Source organism: Oryctolagus cuniculus, chromosome 13 (assembly GCF_051225735.1).
Source record: "Oryctolagus cuniculus isolate XC-2025 breed Fujian yellow rabbit chromosome 13, ASM5122573v1, whole genome shotgun sequence".
NCBI classification, from domain to species: domain Eukaryota; kingdom Metazoa; phylum Chordata; class Mammalia; order Lagomorpha; family Leporidae; genus Oryctolagus; species Oryctolagus cuniculus.
In genome coordinates this window covers 44756784-44783569 of record NC_142879.1, presented here as the reverse complement: position 1 = coordinate 44783569, position 26786 = coordinate 44756784, and the positions used below count along the sequence as shown (strand labels likewise).

Here is a 26786-nt window from a genome sequence, read left to right as displayed (position 1 = left end):
CAGGATTGGAAATACATCATGAAAGGATTTGGGGTCCTGCCACGGCTTTGAGAGTAATGACTGATGTTGTTTAGGACTTGTTGAGTTTGAGGTAGTTGTGAGATAACTATGGTTGCTTGCAGGGTATTAGAAATACCACTTTAGAGTCTACAAATACTAAGTGCTGGAATTTGTGGGTTACTTTTTGGGTGATTGTTGAAATCATTAGATGGTCAAGAAATAACATACAAAATGAGTAGAGTGTGTGGCATGTATTGGAAATTGGGGGAATGAGCTCCTGTGAGGAGTAGAGAGAAAATGAGCAGTGACAGTGTGTGGGACCAGGATGGGGAGTGTAAAAGGGAGTTCAGTGAGATTTGATTATTTGGAATTCATGGGAAGAAGATGGGGTACATTCACTTCCCTCATAAATACGTGGCAGGAACACATGTGAAATTTGGCAACCAGGGAAGGAGCTCAGTAGAGACTCTGCTTAGGATTTTCCTCAGGGCCGAGCATATTGCTACTTCCTCATCTTTGAAAAGTCTTCCCAGGGCACAGGTGCTGTGTTTCTCCAGTAAAGCTGCCTCCTGCAATGCCAGGATCCTATATGGGTGCTGGTTCATGTCCCTACTCTTCCACTTCCTATACAGCTCCCTGCTAATGTGCTTGGGAAAGACAGAGGAAGATGTCCCAAGTTCCTGGGCCCCCGCACCCACATGGGAGACCTGGAAGAAGCCTCTGTCTCCTGATCCAGCACCAATCGTTGTGGCCATTTGTGGACAGTGGATGGAAGATTTCTCTGTAACGCTTTCAAAATCAATAAGGAGGTCTTTTTAAAATGATAAATAAAAATCTTTCCTCAGTGATAGAAGTGATACCCAGATTTTAATGGTCTGGGTAGTGAATAGGATGTGAGAAATTGAAAAGAATTTGAAAAGATTTGTCAGCAAAAGAAGGCAGAAAGACTTGTCTTGTTTTTAATCCCTTGTGTATTTTTTAGTATTTGAAGACATAGAATGCCTGTTTTTCACCTAATGCTATTATCAAAACAGTGATTCTATGGCCGGCGCCGCGGCTCACTAGGCTAATCCTCCACCTAGTGGCGCCGGCACACCAGGTTCTAGTCCCGGTCGGGGCGCCGGATTCTGTCCCGGTTGCCCCTCTTCCAGGCCAGCCCTCTGCTGTGGCCAGGGAGTGCAGTGGAGGATGGCCCAGGTGCTTGGGCCCTGCACCCCATGGGAGACCAGGAAAAGCACCTGGCTCCTGGCTCCTGCCATCGGATCAGCGCAGTGCGCGGGCCGCAGCGCGCCGGCCGCGGCGGCCATTGGAGGGTGAACCAACGGCAAAGGAAGACCTTTCTCTCTGTCTCTCTCACTGTCCACTCTGCCTGTCAAAAAAAAAAAAAAAAAAAAAAACAAAACAAACAAACAAACAAACAAAAAAAAACCAGTGATTCTTATTAAATGTTTTGGCAATTTCTGATACCCTTTTGTCTTGCCTTCTGCCAGATGTACTTTTTTTTTCTTTAAGTTTTATTTATTTATTTTGAAAGTCAGTTACAGAGAGTGGGAGGAACAGAAAGTGAGAGATCTTCTACCTGCTGGTTCATTGCTCAGATGGCTGTAATGGCCAGGGCTGGGCTGGGCTGAAGTCAGAGCTTCATCCAGGTCTTCCATGTGAGTGGCAGGGGCCCAAGCACTCAGGCCATTAAAAAGGAACTGAATGGGAAGTGGAACAGCAGGACACCAGCTGGCACCCACGTGGGATGCCAGCGTCATGGGTGGTGGTTTTACCTGCTATGCCACAATGCCAGCACCAGGATAGACTTCTTTTGATACTTTTCTTCAAGTGCCCTTCTTTTTAGCTACTTCCCCTCTCTTTATGCCTCTCTTTTACAGGTTCTTATGTATTTGGGAGAATGTAGACTAAAGAGGTTATTTTGGGGCCAGTGCTATGGCATGATGGGTTAAGCTGCTGTCTGCAATGCTGGCATCCCACATGGGCACCAGCATCTGCTGTTGGGACTGTTTAGGGAGTGAACCAGTGCATGGTTCCCTCCCTTTCTCTGTAACTCTACCTTTCAAATAAATAAAATCTTTAAAAAAAACAACCAAAGTGGAGGAAACTAGAGTTAGCCTGGAAATTTTCTTTCAAAAAAAATTTTTTTAGAGTTTAAATTGAAACACTGAAAAAGTTGATAGGCTTTGGAGGTATTTTTTTCTGTTAAATTTCTCTTGTCCTGAATTGGATGTTTGGCATAGTTTTTAACTCATTTGTGTCACATTTTGGAGTGCCTAAGTTTGAGACCCAGCCTGGCTCCTGACTGGCATTTGAAAATGTGTACCTTGGAAGGCAGCAGGTAATAGCCCATGTCATTGCATACCTGTCACCCACGTGGGACACCTGGATTGAGTTTCTAGCTCCTAGCCTTTGCCTGACCATTGTGGATATTTGTGAAGTGAATCAGTGGATGGGAGCTCTTTGTATCTGTCTCTCTCTCCCCTCTCCCTCTTTCTATCCTCCTTGTTTCCTGCCTCTCTGTCTCATAGATAAATAAGTTTGTGTTAACATCCCTAGAAAGAATATAAAAAAACAACAGTGTGAAGTTGTTGTTGGAGCACAGTGTGGCAATGCAGTGTTAAGAGGAGCCCACATCTATGTTCCAGGAATTGTGGCAGCTTCAAAATGTAAGTATGTTTTCTTTAAAAATTCTCCAAAATTTATGTGTATTATCAAGTAGAAACATGTATTAAATTATCTCTCAGAAATACTTCAAATTTACCTTTGTCAGATTTTTTCTAGATTTTCCATTCCTGTAGCCAGCAAGGATTTTTATCTGATAAGGTCTATGTCAGTTTTTTTCTTTGCATATATTGATGTATGTGACATTTGCTTAGGTGCTGATCACTGATGAACAGAGAGAATTTAAGATGTTGAAACAATTTTATTTTGTATTCTTCACTTCATTGATGTGAAACCTCAGGCTGCTCTCATGTCATTTGTTAGAGTATTATCTAGAACCTGGTATGAAATTCCGTATTTTACTTTTTTTTCTTTTCTTGAGAGAGACAGTATAGTTTGAAGGTGTTCTAACCATATGCATACATAATATATGCATATACATGAATGTGTATGCTTATTAAAATCTCTGCCTTAATTTTGCTATAATAAGAAAACAAATACCAAGAGAGTTACAGGATTTAGAAAGATTTCCTTGAGGGATTTTAGTGTACATCTTTGAGGAATCCTTGTGAAGGAAACCTGGAGCTGGGAATATTGAGCCAAGTTCAAAATTTCTATGAAATCCTTTAGGAGTTATTAAGTTTGGAGGAAATAATTTGTGTGGAAGAGATCTTTCTGTGATCAGCTAAAGATTTCCAAGTGAGATAGGATATTTTGAAGACTATTTTATTTTTCAATAAAAATTTTCAGTCAAATTTTTGTTCAAGAGTATTTAAAAGTCAAAAGTTGAATTTTCTGTTAGTGATTATATTGAGATAATGTGCCACTTTGAAGTGCTTCATACCCACTCATGATGTCCGTAAGATCCCCAGTATAGCTTAAAGAATTTTTACTGTTTTTCTGCAAAAGTATAGATTGATATAACCTGTTTTTCTTCTTTGTCTAGTTATGAAAGCTGGAGATGTTGTTTCCGTATACTCTGATATTAAAGGAAAATGTAAGAAAGGGGCCAAAGAATTTGATGGAACAAAAATATTTATTGGAAATGGGATTTCTGAACTAAGCCGTAAAGAAATCTTCAATGGGCTGCCTGAACTAAAGTATGTCACCATGTGCTGTGGAGAAATAAACTTCCTTTTTTGTGTTTATAGAAAATTGAAAGCAATATAAAAATGTATCTAGTTGTGTTATATGAATTTTTTGGTATAAATTCAACTGGAAAAAAATTGTTCAATCCATATTTCCATGATTTTTTGAAAAAGTGCTTTTAGGTCAAAAACAGTAAGTGGGCAGATTAAAGAGGTTAGGTAAGTAACCTGCCATTCTTTAATTGTCAGATATTTTACTCTCCTTTGAATTTTATTGATTTGAAAATTTTTGCGTAAAGAACAGTGCTTATCTTGATAGGGAATAAATTAAGTGACCTCTCCAGATCTTTAATATTTTGATTTGGCAAAAGGGAACTTTATGGCTTTATTATAAATTTAAAACATTTTCTGGGGTGTGTGTTTTGGTGCAGTGGACTCAGCTACCATTTGAGACACTTGAATTCCATATCAAAGTTCCAGTTCCAGTCCTGGCTCCTCTGCTTCCAATCCAGTGTACCTGGGAAGCTGGTTGATGATGATTCTAGTACATGGGTCACTACCACCCCCTTTTGCGGCCATTTAGGAAGTGAACCAGTGAATGGAAGGTCTTTTTCTCTCTGTCTCTTCTCCCTCACCCCTTTACTCTGGCTTTCAAATAAATCATTAAAAGTTAAAACATTTTTAATTCATAAATTTTATCAGAAAGTTAATACTCACATGAATATTTATGATAAAAATGTCTGGATTTATTCAAACCAAATTACAGTTTTAAAATCATCTCTAGTTGCCAGTAGTTCTAAATAAATTCAGTCTATGGACAATCTGGTACTTATTTTACTTAGCTTTTCTTTTTTTTTCCCCCAAGACTGTTTTAAGAGTTCTGTGGACAGCTCTGTTTATTCAAAGTTGACAGCTGACATAGACATGGTAAAAGCTGTAAATTTATCTTCTAGAAGTAGACCATATCCCTGATTGTTGGAATTGTTTTTCATGTTACAGCAATTTTGGTTTATAGTTTGAAATTAATTCTTCTGAAGAAAAAACACTATTGAATTAATTCCCTAAATCTAGATAGCCACTTTTTTTTTTTTTTTTTTTTTTGGACAGGCAGAGTTAGACAGTGAGAGAGAGAGAGAGACAGAGAGAAAGGTCTTCCTTCCATTGGTTCACTCCCCCAGAGGTCCACTACGGCTGGTGCGCTGTGCTGATCCAAAGCCAGGAGCCAGGTGCTTCCTCCTGGTCTCCCATGCGGGTGCAGGGCCCAAGGACCTGGGCCATCCTCCATTGCACTCCTGGGCCACAGCAAAGAGCTGGACTGGAAGAGGAGCAACAGGAACAGAATCTGGCGCCCCAACCAGGACTAGAACCCAGGGTGCCGACACTGCAAGCAGAGGATTAGCCAAGTGAGCTGCGGCACTGGCTGTTAGCCACATTTTCTAAATGGCCAAGAATAAAGATTTTAGTTCTTCTAGAAGGTTTTAAGAAAAAGGAGATTGTGCATATTTTGCTGTATTCATCTTTGGGTTTCAGTTAGGGAGTTTTTTTTTTTTTTTTTAAGATTTCATTTATTTGAAAGGCCCTACCCACTACACCACAGCGCTGACCCCAAGATAGGGAATTGATATTTTCATTGCATTCTTTAATTTGTTGTTAGTGTTCATTCTTCATTCTCCTACATTAGTTGATGTGGTTATTGAGCTAAATAATGTTTGTTGAACAATGTTCTGAAAATGATTGGGTGATGGTGATAGTAGGCAGCCATCTTTCAAAAAAAAAAAACTATTGGTTTTTAAATTCAGCTTTTTCAGTTACCATGTGATGTGTTTCTTTTTGAGAAGAATAATATTGTGTAACATAGAAATACTACATGTATGCCCAATTTGTTATACTTATTCTCTAAAAATCCTTAGAGCCAACTCTACTAGTGGTACACTTGTCATTTAATTAGTGAGGTTGGACCTATTGGTTTCTTGAATTATGAGAGGGGTGAATCCTTCATAGACCATGGAAGTAGATTAATTTAATAACAGACTTGTATCACATGTGATTTTATACTTTGAATTAATAGATGAAGATACATGGCTACAAAAATAGTTTTAAAAGAAACATGTAATATAGCATACCTGAATAGTAATTTGTTTACGTTATTCTTTGTCATGCTATTTTAAATTAAATACTGTAGATGTATTCACTTGTGCTGGAGGTAAGCATAGTTAGGAGGAGTTAGTCGAGCACACCAGGAATTAAAATACCAGGTAGTAACTGGGTTAGGAAAGGAGGCATGTAGATTTTAAAGTTTAAGTGTTTTTCAGAGTTCAGCAAATCAGAAAAATGATTAAGTTAAAAGGGAGTAAACAGGTTGTGAAATTCAAAATGTTCAATAATGGGTCTGGACTCCAGGTGGGAGCTGACATTGATCAAGTTAAGAATACAACCCTTTTCAACAAACTACTGATTTGAATGTGAGGCCTTGATACTTCAGAAAATTCCTTTGTGTATTTTTTTTTTTTTTTTTGACAGGTAGAGTGGACAGTGAGAGAGAGAGACAGAGAGAAAGGTCTTCCTTTGCCATTGGTTCACCCTCCAATGGCTGCCACAGCCAGCGCGCTGCGGCCCGCGCACCGCGCTGATCCGAAGGCAGGAGCCAGGTGCTTCTCCTAGTCTCCCATGAGGTGCAGGGCCCAACCACTTGGGCCATCCTCCACTGCACTCCCTGGCCACAGCAGAGAGCTGGCCTGGAAGAGGGGCAACTGGGACAGAATCCGGCGCCCCGACCGGGACTAGAACCCGGTGTGCCGGCGCCGCAAGGCGGAGGGTTAGCCTAGTGAGCCACGGTGCTGGCCCCTTTGTGTATTCTTTTAAAAAATATTTAGTTTGTTTATTTGAAAGAGAGGGAGAAATAAATTTTCTATCCACTGGTTCATTCTCTTAAATGACCACAACAGCCAAGGCTGAGTCAGGATGAAGCCAAGTACCTGGAACTCTATCAGGGACTCCCATGTAGGTGGCAAGGACTCAAGCACGTAAACTATATCTACTGCGTTCCCAGGCACATTAGCAGAGAGCTGGATTGGAAGTGGAACAGCTGGGGCATGAACTGGTGCCTATATAGGATGCCAGCAGCATAGGCAGCTGCTCGGCAGCTTATGCCACAGTGCCGTGACACTGGCCCCCTTTGTGCGTTTTCTGCTCTGGGGCAGGAACTCCATGAGTGGGAAGTGAATATAGTTGTTTTTGGTTTGATCCTGACTGGAGTAGGACTGAGACTTCACTTTGATGTAAACTGTTCAAGTGGCAAACAAATGATTTAGGCAATATAGGGGATGGGGAAAGGCATACAAGTAGTCAGTGTTAGTCTAACATTAGAACACTGAACTAAGGGAAGTTCATAGTCATACCCTCTGCAGTTCACATGAGGGGACTTCATGGAACAATGGAATTAAAAGGTAAGTTTATTTTGGTATACAATTTTTTGAAATCCATTTGTAGCTTTTTCATAATATACATTTTTCTGTGAACTTGTTGAAGGATGCTCCTATCTACAGAAGTTATTTCACTTCAAAGGCCAGCATATGTTTACCCTGCCAACATTAAGTGGGGTACAAACTATGTGTGCGATGCTTTCTCTATCAGGACTAACTCATAAGTCTATAAGCTATCAAGTTGTCCTCCATTTAGTTTGAGGACTCTATCATTGCTCTTGCCTGCTCGCTCTCTTTTTGCTTCTTCTGGTTGTTATGGCGGCATTTCAGTAAGTTTGCAGAAAATGAAATTAAAAGATAATATTATCTTGGTGCAAATAAATCCATGCATAATTTTTTTTCATAAAATACATCTTCCACGAACAGTTTGAAGATCATCCTTATGCATCATGCTTGTCTTATCTAGTAGTGTTAGTAAGTTCTTTATTAACTCTGATAGTCTCTGACCACCTCTCAGTTTGTGACGTTTGTCTTTATGAGTCATAACGCAGGCCAGTCTGAGTGTTAGCTTTTCCTGCTCTGACCAGCTCCACTGCCACGCATAAAATGTGACAAAGATAGAAAAAGTCATAGAATTATGTCAGTATACAGGCAGTTAGTCTGTAAAAAGATGAGAGGAAGGACAGGTGTTTGGTACAGTGGTTAAGATGCTGCTTGGGATATCAGCATCCCATATTGGAGTGCCTCATTCATGTTCCGGTTCCTCTGCTTCCAGTCCATTTTCTTGTTAATGCACATCCTGTGAGGCAGCAAATGATGACTTAAGTGCTTAGGTCCTGCCTCTGATGTGGCAGATCTGTATTGAAATCTAGGTTCCTGGCTTCTGCCTGGCCTGGCCCCAGCTGTTGCAGCTGTGTAGGGAGTGAACCAGTGGATGGAAAATCTCTGTGTCTCCACTTCCCTTTCAAATAAAATAAAAAAATAGGGGGCCAGTGCCATGGTATGGTAGGTTGATTCTCTGCCTGTGGTGCTGGCATCCCAAATAGGCGCCGGTTCTAGTCCTAGCTGTTCCACTTCCAGTCCTGCTCTCTGCTATGGCCTGGGAAAGCAGTGGAAGATGGCCTAAGTCCTTGGGCCCCTGCACCCACGTGGGAGACCAGGAAGAAGTGCCTGGCTCCTGGCTTTGGATTGGTGCAGCTCTGGCTGTTGCAGCCATTTGGGGAGTGAACCAACAGAAGGAAGACCTTTCTCTCTGTCTCTCCCTCTCATTGTAACTCTAACTCTCAAATACAATAAATAAAATCTTTAAAAATAAAATAAAAAATAAAAAATTTTAAAAAGGTAAGAACATTTTTCATACAGGAATCTAATAAAATTCATTGCAAACTGCTTCATTCACAAAATGTTTTTTAAATGGAAAGGCCAATAACTGCTCATCAGTGTACTACCAGGAAGATTAGAATGATCAATAAATAAAATCAGGTCTTTTTTGCCGTTTAGTCTGTTCAAATTGCTGAAGAAACTCTGTGCCTAAATAAAAAGCTTATATAACCTTATCCCATTTAGTTCCGTTGGCCTCCTACTTTCCTGCACATAAAAATTCAAAAATAATTTACAGGACTATTCTAAGTGTTTTGGTGTTGAATAAATGAGGTTTTAAAAAAGCAGAGCATTTCATATTTGACTTTGTACTTGGGTGCGTTCCTAGAAATGTAGTTTGTAGACTATGTAATTTATACTGACTAATGTTAGATTTCCTATTTTTCAGAGGAATAGGAATAAGAATGACAGAACCAGTATATCTCAGCCCTTCATTTGACAACGTACTATCCAGTTACTTATATTTACAGGTAAGTATTTCTAGAAGTAAAATATTCAGAGATACTGGAATATCATTGAAATTATGAAATCTAAGAGGTTTTTTCTTTCATCAACTTTTTTGTATTTACATATATATTCTGATCTACTTTTGGTTAAGCAGTTAGGAAAAACTATAAATATCCTTTCATTTTTTAATTGATTTGAATTTTTTTTTTTTTTTTTGGACAGGCAGAGTGGACAGTGAGAGAGACAGAGAGAAAGGTCTTCCTTTGCCGTTGGTTCACCCTCCAATGGCCGCCGCGGCCAGCGCACCACGCTGATCCGCTGGCAGGAGCCAGGTACTTATCCTGGTCTCCCATGGGGTGCAGGGCCCAAGCACTTGGGCCATCCTCCACTGCACTCCCGGGCAACAGCAGAGAGCTGGCCTGGAAGAGGGGCAACTGGGACACAATCCAGCGCCCCGACCGGGACTAGAACCCGGTGTGCCGGCGCCGCAAGGCGGAGGATTAGCCTAGTGAGCCGCGGTGCCGACTACTTTTTTTCTTAATATCTGATGAACATATGGATGACCAGGTCTGTTAGGGTTTTGGTAATTGGTAGTGTTTGAATGCAAGCCTAAGTTCAGGTGCCACTGCTTTCTTCTCAGTATTAAACCAAGAGACATTTTATAAATCCAGATGTTATTTCTGTTGTGAGTAAACAAAAAAACAGATTTATGTTTATTATCTAATTTCACATGACTGATAATGTAATTCATTGGGTTATATAACCTAGTATGTAATTGCTCATGAATCCTGGGGTGTTCTTGATTGGTTGGTAGGTTTTTGTTTTTTAAGATTTATTTATGTTACTTGAAAGGTGGAGTAAGAGAGAGGCAGAGGCAGAAAGAGAGAGATCTTCCACCCGCTGACTCACCCCCCAAATGGATGCAGTAGCGGGAGCTGGGCCAGTCCGAATTCAAGAGCTTCTATTGGGTCTCCCACATGGGTGCAGGGGCCCAAGGACTTAGGCCGCTTTCTACTGCTTTCTCAGCCACATTAGCAGGGGGCTGGATCAGAAGTGGAGCAGATGGGACAGCTTAACCCGCTACACCACAGTGCTGGGCCCTGTTTTAGTTTTAGTTCTTTATATTTCTTTGTTGTATAAGAGAACTTCAAAGTTATAACAGATCAAATTAAAAATTGATTTTGGTGCAAAAAACTTTGAAACACGTATACAAAGGGTCTTCAAAAATTAGTGAAAAATGTGTATTGTGAAAAACCTGTGGGTAGATTTTAAATATTTTTGCCTAGAAATAAACATTCTTAATTCTACTTTTCCATGAACTTTTTCAGATACTCTTAATAATCCATTTTCAAGCACTGTGGTCATTTTGAAATCATATCCCTGAATCATTACTAGTGATATCTGTACTTCCTTGTAAGTAGCAACTAGTCATGCAATATTTTTCCCTTTGATTTGCTAATAAGGGATCAGGTACCTGTTTATCCCATAATGAATACTGACTTAAGAGGAAAAAGTATAAACTGTACTTCAGCATAAAATTTTCTTTTTGCTTTTTTTTTTTTTTTGCTACCGGTAGCTACATCCTCACCCCATTCTCAAACTGCCTCAAACTTTAACATCAGCTTGGTGATGACTTAATGAACTATAAATTGGGGATCATTTTGTGATTAATAATACTTAAGCTGCACCATGGAACTATGTTCTTTGTGAACCAATAGTGAGGGACATGAAACCTAACTGCTGGGGTAAAGTTTTGTTATCTGAGAGTAGAATATAACCTTTCATCATTTCCCTAGTGAAAACTGTTTTTATTTTATGTAATTTATCTTGGTGACCACCAGTCAGGCAATGAAGCTTATTAAAAATAATGATAATGGTAATAAGTAATATTGAGTGTTTACTGTATTCTGTGTACTGTTCTGAGTATTTTATGTACATTATTTCATTTGCTTCTTAAAAACCCTCAATTGCATAGATAAAGAAATGGAGACTTAGGAAACTGAAGTGCATAGCACTTAACAGATACTGGATAATTTTTCAGTGACTTAAATGAGTGGTTCGCTGTGTGCTATGTAGATGGAAATCAGCAAAGCTAAAATATTAACATAGGATTTTCTGACTTGAAGCCTGTGTTCTTGACCCTATGCCAGTGCTCCCAACGAGACCCTTGGCAGACCTGCGTCTCTATCACCTGCAGGGCCCCAGTTTGGATCTGCTGAGTCCCAAGCCGGGGGAGCTGGGAGCTCCAAGAAACTCGAGTTGCATTTTGCTTTGCAAGTGCTTTTTTCGCAGTTTCCCATGACTTTGTGGTCACTATTGAGTTGCTGTCAGAAATTGGTTGATCTTTTTGTATTGAATCTCCCTTTTCAAACTAATTCAGAACCACCAGTTTCTGTACTGGGCCAAGTCTTACTCAGTAAAATCTAAATAGCTTAATTTAATGCAGATCAGGATGGGATGATACTGATTTCCCTTAAGAAAGTTGCAAGGGAACACAGGAAGAGTAAATTTTCTTTCAGAATGTGGATTTATTTTTCCATTTGTTATTGTCCTTGAAGTCTTATATAGTAATTTTTTGGTAAATAGAAAAGTTTGACATTTAACTTTGTTGACAGTAAGATACATTTAGAATGTGTGGATTAAACAATTATCACCCTTCTTTGCAGGCGTACTTGAGCACCTGAGGATTACTTTTTTTTTTTTTTTTTAAGATTTTTACTGTTTTATTCTGAATGTCAGTTCTATAGAGGGAGAAACAGAGAGAGAGCAATCTTCTATCCATTGGGTTGCTCACCAGATGGCTGCGAGGCCGGGGCTGAGCTAGCCAAAGCTAGAAGAAAGGAGCTTGATCTAGGTCTCCTTTGTGGGTGTAGTAGGGTCCCAAACACATCTCACCATCTTCTGCTGCTTTCTCAGGCGCATTAACAGGGAGCTGGATCAGAAATGTAGAGCCAGGACTTGAACTGGTGCCCCTATGAAATACTGGTGCTGCAGGCAGTAGCTTAACCTCCTGTGCCACAGCGTTGGCCCCCATGTTTTGAACTTTTAAAAAGTACAGACTTCTAGGGCTTCTTCCTGGTGATGTTTTTTAAATAAAAAAATTTTTGGAATAATTTTAGAATTACAGAATATAATTTGAAAATTATAGAATCGCCAATATTTCCTGTATATGAGTTCCTCTATAGCCTTTACCCAGTTTCTCCTAATTATAGTATCTTAAATTTCCATGGTACATTTGTGGAAACAGATATCAACCCTGCTGCATTCTTATTAACATTACCATATTAAATATATTACACACAAAAGTCTGAATGTTGTGATTGTCGCATTACTATAAATACCAAGTGTTACTCAGATTTCACCAATTTTTCCTCTAATGTCCTTTTTTATGATTTATTTATTTATTTGAAAGAGTTACACAAAAAGAGGGGAGAGAGAGAGAGAGAAAGTGAGAGAGAGAGGTCTTCCACCTGATGGTTCACTCCCTAATTGGCTGCAATGGCCAGAGCTGTGCCGATCCGGAGCCAGGAGCCAGGAGCTTCCTCCGCGTCTCCCACCGGGGTGCAGGGGCCCAAGGACTTGGGCCATCCTCCACTGCTTTCCCAGGCCATAGCAAAGAGCTGGATAGGGAGTGGAGCAGCCGGCTCTCCAACCACTGCCCATAAGGAATGCCGGTGCTTCAGGCCAGGGCGTTAACCCATTATGCCACAGTGCAGGTCCCTGATGTCCTTTTTCTTATCCAGGATCCAATCTAGCATTCCACACTGCATTTAATTATCATGTCTCCTAGTCTCTTCTGGCTTCATTTTTATCTTATTTAAAGAGTTATTTGAAAAGCAGAGAGACAAGGGGGGAGGGTGAGCAACACCCTCTCCTCTGGGGAGAGAGATCTTTGATTTGGTGGTTCATTCCCCAAATGCTCCAAATTCCCCAATTTGCAGGGCTGGCCCAGGTCAAAGTCAGGAGTTACAAACTTCATCTGGGTCTCCCACAGGGGTGGCAGGGCCCCAAATATTTGGACCGTTATTCTGCTGCCTTACTAGGTACACTCATAGGAAATTGACACTGACAATCTGATGAGGGTTGATGGTGTCATAAGTGGTGGTTTAATGTGCTACCCCATGCCGGCCCCCTACGCCTGGCTTCTGATAGTGATTCAGTTTTTTCTTTTTTCTTTCTTTTTTAAAAAAATTTATTTGGAAGGCAGAGTTACAGAGGGAGACACAGAGAGAAAGGTCTTCCATCCGCTGGTTCACTGCGGATTGGGATGCCAGTGCCGCAGGCAGCGGCTTAGCCCACTGCGCCATAGTACCGGCCCTCACTGTTTCACTTTAAATCCAAAATTCTGTCTTCCTTGGCATTTTTCAAAGTCATGTAAAAAAATCTCAGCTGATCTTCCTGCAAGTTAACATTTTAAAAAAATGTATTTATTTGAAAGGCAGAGTTACAGAGAGAGGAAGAGACATAAAGAGAGAGAAAGAGAGAGAGAGATACCTTCATCCACTGTTTCACTCCCCAAATGGCTGCAACAGCTGAGCCAGGAGCTGCTTCTGGGTCTCTCATGTGGGTATGGTTGCAGACCCAAGCACTTAGGCCAGCCTTTACTGGTTTCCCAGGTACATTAGCAGGTAGCTGGATCAGAAGTAGAGCAGCTGGGACCTGAACCGCTGCCCATATGGGATGCTAGTGTTGCAGGTGGTAGCTTTGCCCACTATGCCACAGCACTGGCCTCCAGATAATACTCATTAACTTGTGTTCAGTACTCTGTTTCATTTTTAAAATTTTTATAGGCTTATTTTATTTATTTGAAAGACAGTTACAGTACAGAGAGAGAGAGGTAGAGACAGAAAGGTCTTCCACTCCCCAAATAACTGCAACAGCTAGAGCTGAGCCAATCTGGAGCCAGGAGCTTCTTCTGTATCTCCCATGTGGGTTGAGGGTTCCAAGGACTTGGGCCAGCCTCTGCTGCTTTCCCAGGCGTTTTAGCAGGGGGCTGGATTGGAGCAGCCTGGACTCAAATTGGTGCCCATACGGGATGCCATTGCTCTAGGCCACGGCTTTAACCCACTGTGGCGTTGTAGGCTAAGCCTCTGCCTGAGGTGCCAGCATACCATGTGGGTGCTGGTTTGTGTCTAGGCTGTTTCTCTTCTTATCTGGCTCTCTGCTGAAGGTCTGGGAAAGCAGTAGAAGATGAACCAAGTGCTTGGGACCCTGCATCAACGTGGGAGACCTGAAGGAAGCTCCTGGCTTCAGGTCAGCTCAGCTCTGTCCATTGCGGCCATTTGGGGGATGAACCAGCAGATGGAAGACCTTTCTCTCTCTCTCCCTCTCTCTCTAACTCTACCTCGCCAATAAATAAATATTAAAAAATTTGATATATGGTATTTTATACTGTCAAGCCCATATTAGCTGGTAATTTCAGAAAACTGATACAGGTGTCTTTGTATGTTTTAGAGCTAACAATTTTTAAGGTATGTCATTCACATCACTTGTAAATATTACATCCATACACATACACACTATTTTTCTTGAAAGTGTAGGTACTAACATTAATCACATAATGTGGGTTCATGATAGGAATCATATAGTGAGGAAAGAGGAGTGTATTATGTAGAAGGTATAATTCAGTGAAGACAGTGTTTATAATTGCATACCAAGCAATACGGCATTCACACACTTTTTATACTCTGTATATTTCTGTGTATTTCCCCATATGAGAGAAAACATTGAATTTGTCTTCCTATATCTAGCTTGTTTTACTTAGCATGATGAAATCTGCTTCCTTTTCTTTCATTGCAAATGTCAGGATTTCATTCTTTTTTATGGCTATGTAATATTCCATTTTGTCTTTCCAGATTTTCTTTAGCCAGTCATCAATTGTTGGACATCAGGTTGAGTCTGTATCTTTGCTATTGTGAATTGGGCTGCAGTAAATGTGGGAATGCAACTAACTATTTCAGTTGCTGACTTCATTTCCTTTTGATATATTCCCAGAAATGAGATAGTTGAATCACATGATAGATCCACTTTCAGTTTTTTAGAAATGCCCCTACTGTTTTCCAGAATGGTTTACGTATTTGTGTTCCTGCCAGTGGTATATTAGGGTTCCCTTTTTCCCATCTCGTTACCATACTTGTTACTCTTTGACTTTCAGATAACAACCATTCTAACTAGGATGAGATGAGACTTCACTGTGGTTTTTATTTGCATTTACTTGTTGGCTAGCAGTACTGAGCATTCTTTCATGTGTTTGTTGGTACTTCAACAATATGATTTCTTTCCCTTTTTTAAAATATTTATTTCTTTGTTTGGAAGTCAGAGTTCCAAAGAAAGAGAGAGGAAGAGACAGAGGTCTTGCATCTCCTGGTTTGCTCCTCAGATGACCTCAGTGGCGGAGCTGGGCCAGGCTGAAGGTCTGCCACATTGGTGGTAGGGGCCCAAGTACTTGGCCCATCTTCTCTTGCTTTTCCCAGGCCACTATTAGGGAGATAGATCAGAAGTAGAGCAGCCAGGACACAAACCAGAGCCCATACAGGATGCTGTATGGGAGCTGCCGGCAGTGACTTTACCTGGTATGCCACAACACCAGCTCTGTGATACTGTTTCTTGAATCATGTTCAGTAACCAGATAACATGCAAAGATGAAGTGATTCACGGGTGACTGGTAAAGAAGTTACAACTTGAAGAAATCATACCTAGTAGGCACAAGATTTTGGCAGTTAGTAGCCTTTTTTCTTTCTTTGTGATTCCTGGAGGCAGTATGTAGAACATGTGTAATTATGTAATTCTATTGGAAAATGTGTGTTTTTAAAATTTTCCTTTCTTGTTTGAAGCCTCTTGCCTTGCCTTTCCCTGGAAAACTATTATCTCCCTTTGCTGCTTCCAAAATCTTCACATTGAGGTGTTTTCTGGGATGACATGGTGAGGGTCCATTGATAACATTTTTTTATTTTTATTTTTATATTTTTTTTGGACAGGCAGAGTGGACAGTGAGAGAGACAGAGAGAAAGGTCCTCCCTCCAATGGCCGCCACGGCCGGTGTGCTGCGGCCGGTGCACCACGCTGATCTGAAGGCAGGAGCCAGGTACTTCTCCTGGTCTCCCATGGGGTGCAGGGCCCAAGCACCTGGGCCATCCTCCACTGCCTTCCCGGGCCACAGCAGAGAGCTGGCCTGGAAGAGGGGCAACCGGGAAAGAATCCGGCGCCCCGACCGGGACTAGAACCCGGTGTGCTAGTGCCGCTAGGTGGAGGATTAGCCTATTGAGCCGCGGCGCCAGCCCCATTGATAACATTTTTAATTTTAGCACATGACTCTATAAAGTTAATGGGATTCTTGCCCATAATCATTAAGGCTCATTAAAATTATAGCTTTACAATGTCACTTGGTTTTTCAGAATCAAAAGGGAAACTTTTAAGTTGCTTAAACACAATCCACAGAATTAAAATTATGAAACTGCCCTTCACAATTGAGATAAAATTGTCAGATAAAGGATTAACAGTGTAATACTTACAACTACTTTAAAAGTTATTTTCTAAGAGAACTGGGAGAAAAAATGCTACCAAAAACTGAATTCTTGAATTGCCTGGTTTCTTGTGAACAATTGATTTTTTTTTCTTAAAGATTTATATATGTATTTTGAAAGAGTTACAGAGAGGGAGAAACAAAGAGGTCTTCCATCCTCTGGTTTGCTCCCCAGATGACCACAACGGCCAGTGATGGTTTAGGTCAAAGTAAGGAGCTTCATCCACATCTCCCACATAGGTGGCAGAGGTCCAAACACTTGGGCTATCTTTTGATTTTTCCAGGGCATTAGCTAGCAGGGTGCTGGATCAGAAGTGGAGCTGCTGGGACATGAACCAGTGCCCATTTGGGATACTGGCATTGGAGGAAGCAGTACCTGCCATGCTACAGTGTTGACCCCAAACAGTTGATTTTAAGAGCCAGCTATGGATAGAGAATCTGGAGAGCTTCAAATAAATACTGCACCCTGGACCCTACATCTGAAATGATTAGTCTGGGATGGGGCTGGGTGAGGATGTTTGAAAGCTTCCCCTGGGGCTGGTGTTGTAGCTCAGTGGGTAAAGCCACTGCCTGTGAGACCAGCATCCCATATGCGTACCAGTTCCTATCCCAGCTGCTCCACTCCCTGCTAGTGTGCCTGGGAAAGCAGCAGAAGATGGCCCAAGTGCTTGGGTCCCTGCACCCATGTGGGACCTTGATGAAGCTCCTGGTTTTGCCCTGGACCAGCCCTGGCATTGAGGCTATTTAGGGGAGTAAACCAGGGGATGAGAAATCTCTGTCTCTGTGTGTGTGTGTGTCTCTCACTGTCTCTCTGTAACTGCCTTTCAAATAAATATGTAAATCTTGGAAAAAAAAAAGATTCCCAGATGATTCTAATATGCAGCTAAGGTTGAGAAACACTGTATTCTGGCAACAGTGCACAGCTGAATACACTTTAGAATCACTTGTGGGAATTTTTTAGAATTTATTTGAAAGGCAGAGACAGAGATCTTAAATCTGCTAGTTTGCTTCCCAAATGCCCACAACATCTGGGACTGGGCTGGTTGAGTCTGAAGCCAGGAACTGGAAATTCAGTCTGGTCTCCCTCATGAGTGGCAGGGCCTGAATCTTGAACTGTGCTACCTCCCAAGATGCACTTCAGCAGGAAATGAATCTGAAGTGGAGCTGGGACTTGAAGCAGGCATTTAATTAAAGGATGTGAACATCTCAAGCTGCATCTTAACCACTGCACCAACCACCCACCACACCTGGGAAGATTTTAAAAGACTGATGCTCTATTGCTGAAAATGGTGATTTACCTATTTTAGATGAGAATCAGACCTTTTATCCTAAGCTCTCAAGTGATTGAGTTGTGTAGCCAGGATTGAGAAATAACTGTAGAAAGAGTAGATTGTTTTTAGAAAACACTATCATTTGATTATTTAATGAAGATTCTTAACATGTAATTTCATATTTCAACTTATTTTATGACCTGAAAGTTTTTTTTTTAATGTATTGTGTATGTTTGGAAATTTCTGCGATGTTTGGCCAGATCATTAATGTTACTGTTAGGAATGATACATAACCAGATGTCTGGAGATGAAGAACCACTAAGTCTTTAGCAACCACATACCTGTTTGTGTTTTTATATGGAAGTGAAATTTTTAAGAATTTTTGGAATAAATTAGATCTTGTTGAGGTAAACTATCTGTAATAGGTTAGTTTTTAGTGTTTACTGTTGATGGATTGCTCTTCAAGTTTCTAAATTATTTGCATGTATTTTAATTCTTTATTCACAGAGAGAGGGAAACTTTGGTTGTGTGTAACTCCTTTCTTACTATTTTGCTTTTTCTGAAGTGGTGATTTTGCATTTATTTGAGGATGTTGCATCTTCTTAAATATGTATTAGTGTAATGTATATTGATTTTGATGAGAATGAACTGAAACCTTAAAACTTTAAAAATTAGTAACTCGGCCGGCGCCGCGGCTCACTAGGCTAATCCTCCACCTTGCGGCGCCGGCACACCGGGTTCTAGTCCCGGTCGGGGTGCCGGATTCTGTCCCGGTTGCCCCTCTTCCAGGCCAGCTCTCTGCTGTGGCCAGGGAGTGCAGTGGAGGATGGCCCAAGTGCTTGTGCCCTGCACCCCATGGGAGACCAGGATAAGTACCTGGCTCCTGCCATCAGATCAGCGTCGTGCGCTGGCCACGGCCGCCATTGAAGGGTGAACCAACGGCAAAGGAAGACCCTTCTCTCTGTCTCTCTCTCTCACTGTCCAATCTGCCTGTCAAAAAAAAAAAAAAAAAAAAAAAAAAAAAAAAAAGTAACTCCATGCTTATTAGCATCTACTTTTGTCTTATCAAATAATTATAGAAATGGGGGCCGGCACTGTGGCATAGTTGGCTAAGCTTACTAAAAATGAATTATTTGTGATACTATTCTATTCAAGGCTGTGTAATCTTGTCCAAATTAATGATTTAATATCTTACTGCTATAGATGAGGTATTTTTGGTTTTATAATTTCTAATATATTTTCAGATGTCACCAGAAATAGCCAGTATTTTTTCCTAGGGAAATTGTGTAGATTGTTTTGGGAAAGAAATATGGATCATTCTTGTTTCTAGCTTCCAAAATATTGAGAACCATTGGAATTAAGAAAAGGCAATAAGATTTTTTTTTTTACATACTCAGAAAACATTTTGTCAGGGAAGAAATATGGAACTAACTAGGAAATAAGTCCTGAATGTTCACGTACAGGTGTGTTGTGTGTGTTAGTGTATGTGTGTTGTGTATGGAATCAGTGGATATTGTTGGAAATTGTGAATTGCCTAACATGCAAAAACTGCACTTTTGGCATACTTGAAGACACTGTATGTATTGTGTCTGAAGATTTCTTTATGTTTGATTGAGAGGGATGGGCATTTGACTTACCAGTTAAATATACCATTGAGATGCCCATATCCTATATTAGAGTATTTATATGTAAGTCCTGACTCTGTCCCCGATTCTAGCTTACTGTTAATGTACACTCTGGGAGAGAGATCCTAGTACTTGGATCCCTGCCACCCATATGGAAGTCATGGATTAAATTTATGGCTCCTAGCTTCAGTCTGTCTCATTTCCAGCTATTGCAGACATTTGGGTAGTGAACTGGCAGATTGGGTCTCTATCTCTCTCTAAAAATACTAAAATATTTATGATCAATCATTGATAATTGATTGTATTTTTTCCTTATAGAATTTGCCATCTGCTGTAGTAACTCATGTGCTAAATCCTCAACCTGGAGAGAAAATTCTAGACTTGTGTGCAGCACCTGGAGGCAAAACAACACACATTGCAGCACTTATGCATGATCAGGTGAGACTGCCTTCACAACAAAAGTGCTCTCAACACAAAACCTTGGCAGCATACAACTAACATTTTTTTCTTCAATTTTTTAAAGTTGTGGTAAATAATATGTAACAAGTTACTCTCGTAACTATTTCAAGTGTATAGTTGAGTGATACTAAGTATATGCATACTGTTTTGAACCACTATCACCATCCATCTCCAAATGGTTTGTATCTCCCAAAGTGGAATCTCTGTATCTGTTAAATAACAACTTCCATCTTCCAGCCCCTGACAACCACCATTCTGTTTTCTCTCTTGTTTTTTGTTTGGGGTTGTTTTGTTTTTAAAACATTTTCTTATTTTTATTGAGTCATAAAAATTTTACGTATTTATCTAGTACCATCTGATACTGTAGTACTCTTTTTTTTTTTTAAAGTTTTATTTATTTTCCTTGAAAGTCAGAGTTACACAGAGAGAGAAGGAGAGGCAGAGAGAGAGAGAGAGAGAGAGAGAGGTCTTCCATCCGATGGTTCACTCCCCAGATGGCTGCAATGGCCGGAGCTGAGCCGATCCAAAGCCAGGAGCCAGGAGCTTCTTCTGGGTCTCCCAAGTGGGTGCAGGGGCCCAAGGACTTGGGCCATCTTCTACTGCTATCCCAGGCCAAAGCAGAGAGCTGGATCAGAAGAAGAGCAACCAGGACTCGAACCGGTGCCCATATGGGATGCCGGCGCTTCAGGCCAGGGCTTTAACCCACTGTGCCACAGCGTCGGCCCCCTGTAGTACTCTTAATAATTTCTACTTTCATCAGTCTTTGGTAACCACTGTTCTACTCTCAACTTCTGCAAGATCAACTTTTTTGATTCCGCATGAACAGTCTTCACAGTCTTAATCTACCTGACTTCATTTAACATAATATCTTCTAGGTGTATACATGTTGCAAATGCTGGATTTCATCCTGTTTCATCACAATTTTAATCTAATCACCAGTTGACAGATTTTATTTCCTGGCTGTTGTGAATAGTGGTGAGGTAAAAGTGGGTGTGCAGATGTCTCCTCAACATCCTGATGTCCCATGGATATACCCAATAGTGGGATCATATGGTAGTTCTAGTTTCAGTTTTTTGAGGAGACTCCGTACTAGTTTCCAGAATGGTTATGCTGAATTACATTACCACCATCAGTTGTGTAAGATTGCTTTTTGTCTACATCCTCCCCAGAACTTATTATCTCTGTCTTTTTAGTAACAGCCTTTGTTGCTGGAGGAAGATAATGTCTCACTGTGGTTTTGATTTGCATTTTCCTGGTAATTAGTAAGGTTGAGGTTTTTTGTTTTTTGTTTTTTGTATACCTATTAATCATTTACAGTTAGCATTTATTCAGCTCAGGAATTCATGGCGTTCAGGTGATCCTTGCTGGGCTTGGTCAGGTATAGTCAGATGCAGGTTAGGCAGGTGGTTATGGGGTTCTTAGGTGGGCTCACTCATTTTGGTTTGTGTGGTTTTGGCTTATGTAGAGTGGCCTCACCTGAGACCACTAGGATGCCTTGGGTCTGTGTGTCTCTTCCTGCAAGGCCCAGCAGGCTAGCCTGGCCAGTGAAATTTCTTCACTGTAATACATTTGAACCTTATTCTGGCTAGTTTTACTACTTTTCCTGTTCAGCACACTTTTAAGTAATTTTCCTACTTGTAAAGGTATTAGTGGAAACAATGTTTATCATTAAACCTGGTCGCTTTTAGGAGCATTATCAACAAATTTTCTATGTCGTGGTCTCTGTATAGTTCATGCAATGTCATACAAGGGCAGGGTATATAAAAGGAATGAAAACAAGAAAATGTATAGAAGAGGCCGGCGCCGCGGCTCACTAGGCTAATCCTCCACCTAGCGGCGCCGGCACACTGGGTTCTAGTCCCGGTTGGGGCGCCGGATTCTGTCCCGGTTGCCCCTCTTCCATGCCAGCTCTCTGCTGTGGCCAGGGAGTGCAGTGGAGGATGGCCCAGGTGCTTGGGCCCTGCACCCGATGGGAGACCAGGAAAAGCACCTGGCTCCTGGCTCCTGCCATTGGATCAGCGCGGTGCGCCGGCCGCAGCGCGCCGGCTGCGGCGGCCATTGGAGGGTGAACCAACGGCATAGGAAGACCTTTCTCTCTGTCTCTCTCTCTCACTGTCCACTCTGCCTGTCAAAAAAAAAAAAAAAATTAAAAAAAAGAAAATGTATAGAAGAGGCAGTTCTACCATCTCTGCAATATCATTTCATAGTATGTTTCAAAATGTCATATGGGGGGACCAGTGCTGTGGCATAGTGTGTAAGACCACCACCTGCAGTGCTGACATCCCATGTGGACACCAGTTTGAGTCCTGGCTACTCCACTTGCAATCCAACTCTCTGCTGTGGCCTGGAAAGATGGCCCAAGTCTTTGGGCCCCTGCACTCGCGTGGGAGACCTGGAGGAAGCTCCTGGCTCCTAGCTTTAGATTGGCACAGCTTTGGATGTTTTGGCCATCTGGGGAGTGAACCAGCGGATAGAAGACTTTCTCTCTCTCTCTCTCTCTCTCTCTCTGCCTTTCAAATAAATAAATGTTTAAAAAAATATAATATGGGTATCAAAATGCATTCTTAAAATGTGGCTTCTATGGTTATTGATTTTAGCTTAACCCAAATGTTACTGTATAAAGTTATTTTTGCACTATTTTTATACCAATCCAGAACATCTTACTATGACATAGACATTTTAGTTCATATTTTTCTGCCTTTAGTTGACAGAGTTCATTTTAATTCTATGTGTATAGCCCCAGAATATTATAAGGAGAATCAGTTTTACAAGTAACATTCACCTCAAAGACAGTTGTCTTATGGCATCAGTTCATGCTCTTCCAGATGTGAACAAGGCACATTGAATTAGTGATTGCATTTCCTGGAAGATTACAAATACTACTCTTGGTTTTGGGTTTTGTTGTTTAAAATAGTCATTAAAAGAAGATTAGTTTTCTGCCAGGAATGTTTTTCTTAAAAGGAAAGACTGAAGTATTTGATGTAAATTTGATATACATCTGGTTAATGAATTCAGCTTTAAAAGTAGGGGTTGGGGCAAAGTAAAGGCCATAATTTTTCATCAGTTTTTTTCACATTATTAATTTTTGTGACTATTTTGAATTTATGATGTCTCTCTCTACCCCTTCTTCTCTCCCTCCCTTTTTTAGGGAGAAGTAATAGCACTGGATAAAATATCCAATAAAGTAGAAAAAATAAAGCAGAATGCTTTATTGTTGGGACTGAATTCCATCAGGGCATTTTGCTTTGATGGAACAAAGGCACTTAAACTTGATATGAGCCAGGATACAGAAGGTGAGTTAACATTTGTTTGAACTGATAAATCATCATTATATTGATCTGATACAGTGTAATGTTTGACATGTGTATGCAATGTGGAATATCAAACTAATCAATATATCAATTTATTTTTTGTAGTAAAACATTTGAAATTGACATTATTCACTATTTTGAAATATAAAATACATTATTATTTACTGTACAATGGATTAAAAAACTTAAACTGCTAGCTCAAGCTTTGTACCCTTTGAATGTATCTCCTCATTATCTTCCCCATCTGCAACTTCTGGTAACCACTATTGTACTCTGTTTTTATGAGTACAGCTTTTTAAGATTCCACATTTGACTAAGATCACACGGTATTTTTCTTTTGGTGTATGACTTGTTTCAGTTTGTTGCAAAGACAGAACTTCCTTCTTTTAATATTGAATAGTATTCCATTCTGTAAATATTTTCTTGTTCATCCATTGGTAGATGAGTTGATTGCTTATATTGGGTACTGTGAATAACATTTTAATGAACATGAGAATGTAGATATATCTTTAACAAATTGGCTTCAATTCCTTTGCAACATTCCCAGTAGTGGGATTGCTAGAATAAATGATTATTCTGTTGTTAGTGTTTTAAGAAGCCTCCTTACCTTTTTTCCATGACTGTAGTATACAAGGAATCTCTTCTCTCCTTGTCCTCACCAACATTTATCTTTTACTTTGTTAATAGCCACTCTGATAGGTGTGAGGTGATATTTCATTATAGTTTTTAATTTCATTTCTCTGATAATTGTAATATTGAGCATTTTTTTTCATGTACCTGTTGGCCCTGTTTTCTCTTGAGAAATGTCTATTGAAGTCCTAACCGATTTTTAAATTTGGATTGTTTTCTTGCTGTTAAGTTCTTTTTTTTTTTTTTTTAAGAGTTTGTGCATGTAGTTTTTTTTTTTTTTTTAACTTTTATTTAATGAATATAAATTTCCAAAGTACAGCTTATGGGTTACAATGGCTTCCCCCCCATAACGTCCCTCCCACCTGCAACCCTCCCCTTTCCTACTCCCTCTCCCCTTCCATTCATATCAAGATTCATTTTCAATTCTCTTTATATACAGAAGATCAGTTTAGCATACATTAAGTAAAGATTTCAACAGTTTGCTGCCACACAGAAACATAAAGTGAAAAATACTGTTTGAGTACTAGTTATAGCATTAGATCTCAATGTACAGTACACTAAGGACAAAGATCCTACATGAGGAGTAAGTGCACAGTGACTCCTGTTGTTGACTTAACAAATTGACACTCTTGTTTATGGCCTCAGTAATCACCCTAGGCTCTTGTCATGAGCTGCCAAGGCTATGGAAGCCCCCTGAGTTCACCGACTCTGATCATATTTAGACAAGGCCATGGTCAAAGTGGAAGTTCTCTCCTCCCTTCAGAGAAAGGTACCTCCTTCTTTGATGACCCGTTCTTTCCACTGGGATCTCACTCGCAGAGATCTTTCATTTAGGTTTTTTTTTTTTTTTTTCCCCCAGAGTGTCTTGGCTTTCCATGCCTGAAATAGTCTCATGGGCATTTCAGCCGGATCCGCATGCCTTAAGGGCTGATTCTGAGGCCAGAGTGCTGTTTAGGACATCTGCCATTCTATGGGTCGGCTGTGTATCTCACTTCCCATGTTGGATCGTTCTCTCCCTTTTTTATTCTCTCAGCTAGTATTTGCAGACACTATTCTTGTTTATGTGATCCCTTTGGCTCTTAGTCCTATCATTATGATCAATTGTGAACAGAAATTGATCACTGGGACTACTAGTGAGATGGCATTGGTACATGCCACCTTGATGGGATTGAATTGGAATCCCCTGGTATGTTTCTAACTCTACTGTTTGAGGTAAGTCAGCTTGAGCATGTCCCAAATTGCACATCTCTTCCCTCTCTATTCCCACTCTTACATTTAACAGTGATCACTTTTCAGTTAAGTTTCAGCACTTAAGAAGCATTGTGTATTGATTACAGTATTCAACCAAAAGTATTAAGTAGAACAAACAAAAAAAATACTAAGAGGGATAACATATTAAGTTGCTCATCAACAGTCAGGGTGAGGGCTGATCAAATCACCATTTCTCCTAGTGTTCATTTCACTTTAACAGGTTTCCTTTTTGGTGCTCAGTTAATTGTCACCTATCAGGGAGAACAAGTGGTATTTGTCCCTTTGGGATTGGCTTATTTCACTCAGCGTAATGTTTTCCAAATTCCTAACAGGGGTCACTTTTCAGTTAAAATTTACACACCTAAGAATAATTGTGTGTTAATTACCGAGTTCAACCAATAGAACTAGAACAAAAAAAATACTACAATGGATAAAGTATTACATCGTATATCAACCATCAGGACAAGAGCTGATCAAGTCACTATTTCTCATAGTGTCCATTTCACTTCAACAAGTTTCCCCTTTGGTGCTCAGTTAGTTGTCGCCGATCAGGGAGAACATGATATTTGTCCCTTTGGGACTGGCTTAATTCACTCTTGCTGTTAAGTTCTTTTAGTTCCTTAGGTATTTTGAGTATTACCACCTTACCAGATGTATAGTTTGCATATGTCTTCTACCATTCTATAGGTTCTTAAAGCTTAGTTTGATGCAGTCAAGTTTGTGTTTTTTTTTTTTTTTTTTTTTTTTTTTTTGACAGGCAGAGTGGACAGTGAGAGAGAGAGACAGAGACAAAGGTCTTCCTTTGCCGTTGGTTCACACTCCAATGGCCGCCATGGCTGGCGCGCTGCAGCCAGCGCACCTCACTGATCCAAAAGCAGGAGCCAGGTGCTTCTCCTGGTCTCCCATGGGGTGCAGGGCCCAAGCACTTGAGCCATCCTACACTGCACTCCCTGGCCACAGCAGAGAGCTGGCATGAAAGAGGGGCAACCGGGACAGAATCTGGCGCCCCGACCGGGACTAGAACCTGGTGTGCCGGCGCTGCAAGGCGGAGGTTTAGCCTAGTGAGCCGCGGTACCGGCCTAGTTTGTGTGTTTGTACTTTTGCTGACTGTGCTTTTGGGATCATACCTCAACAATAATTGCCCAGAAGAATGTCATGGAGCTTCTCCTCCATGTTTTTTTCTAGCAAGTTTTATATTTTCTGATCTTTAATTTAACTCTTCATTCCATTTTGAGTTTATTTTTCTATGGAGGCACTTCAAAAAGTTCATGAAAATGCATGTTATGAAAAAACTATGCATGAATTCCTAATTCCATTTTGTGAACTTCCTTGTGAATGATGTGAGACAAGGATCCAGTTTCATTTTCTGTAGGTGGTTATACAGTGTGCCCCACACTATTTATTTAAAATAATGTCCTTTCTCTTTTTTTTTTTTTAAGATTTTATTTATTTGAAAGTCAGAGTTACAGACAGTGAGAGGTCTTTCTTCCGTTGGTTCACTCCCCAAATGGCCGCAACAGCTGGAGCTGTGCCGATCCAAAGCCAGGAGCCAAGTGTTTCTTCCTGGTCTCCCATGCGGGTGTAGGGGCCCAAGCACTTGGGCCATCTTCTGCTGCTTTCCCAGGCCACAGCAGAGAGCTGGATGGGAAGAGGAGCAGCTGGGACTAGGACTGGTGCCCATATAGGATACTGGTACCACAGGTGGAGGATTAACCT

General features: G+C 40.6%; 1 protein-coding gene across 14 annotated transcripts in view; it reads left to right on the top strand.

Moving 5' to 3' along the window:
- The window catches only part of NSUN6 (NOP2/Sun RNA methyltransferase 6), a 69945-nt gene that overhangs the window by 19707 nt on the left and 23452 nt on the right, over positions 1-26786 (top strand). For all 14 annotated transcript variants that reach the window (XR_016218920.1, XR_016218919.1, XM_070055470.2 and 11 more), the window contains 5 exons: positions 2560-2669; positions 3611-3764; positions 8943-9024; positions 19738-19857; positions 23027-23171. Coding sequence is in view for 12 of the 14 variants with exons in the window: in XM_089311510.1 (XP_089167636.1) it covers positions 2560-2669; positions 3611-3764; positions 8943-9024; positions 19738-19857; positions 23027-23171 (611 nt within the window). In the remaining 2 variants the exon portion in view is untranslated. The remainder of the gene's footprint in view (positions 1-2559; positions 2670-3610; positions 3765-8942; positions 9025-19737; positions 19858-23026; positions 23172-26786) is intronic.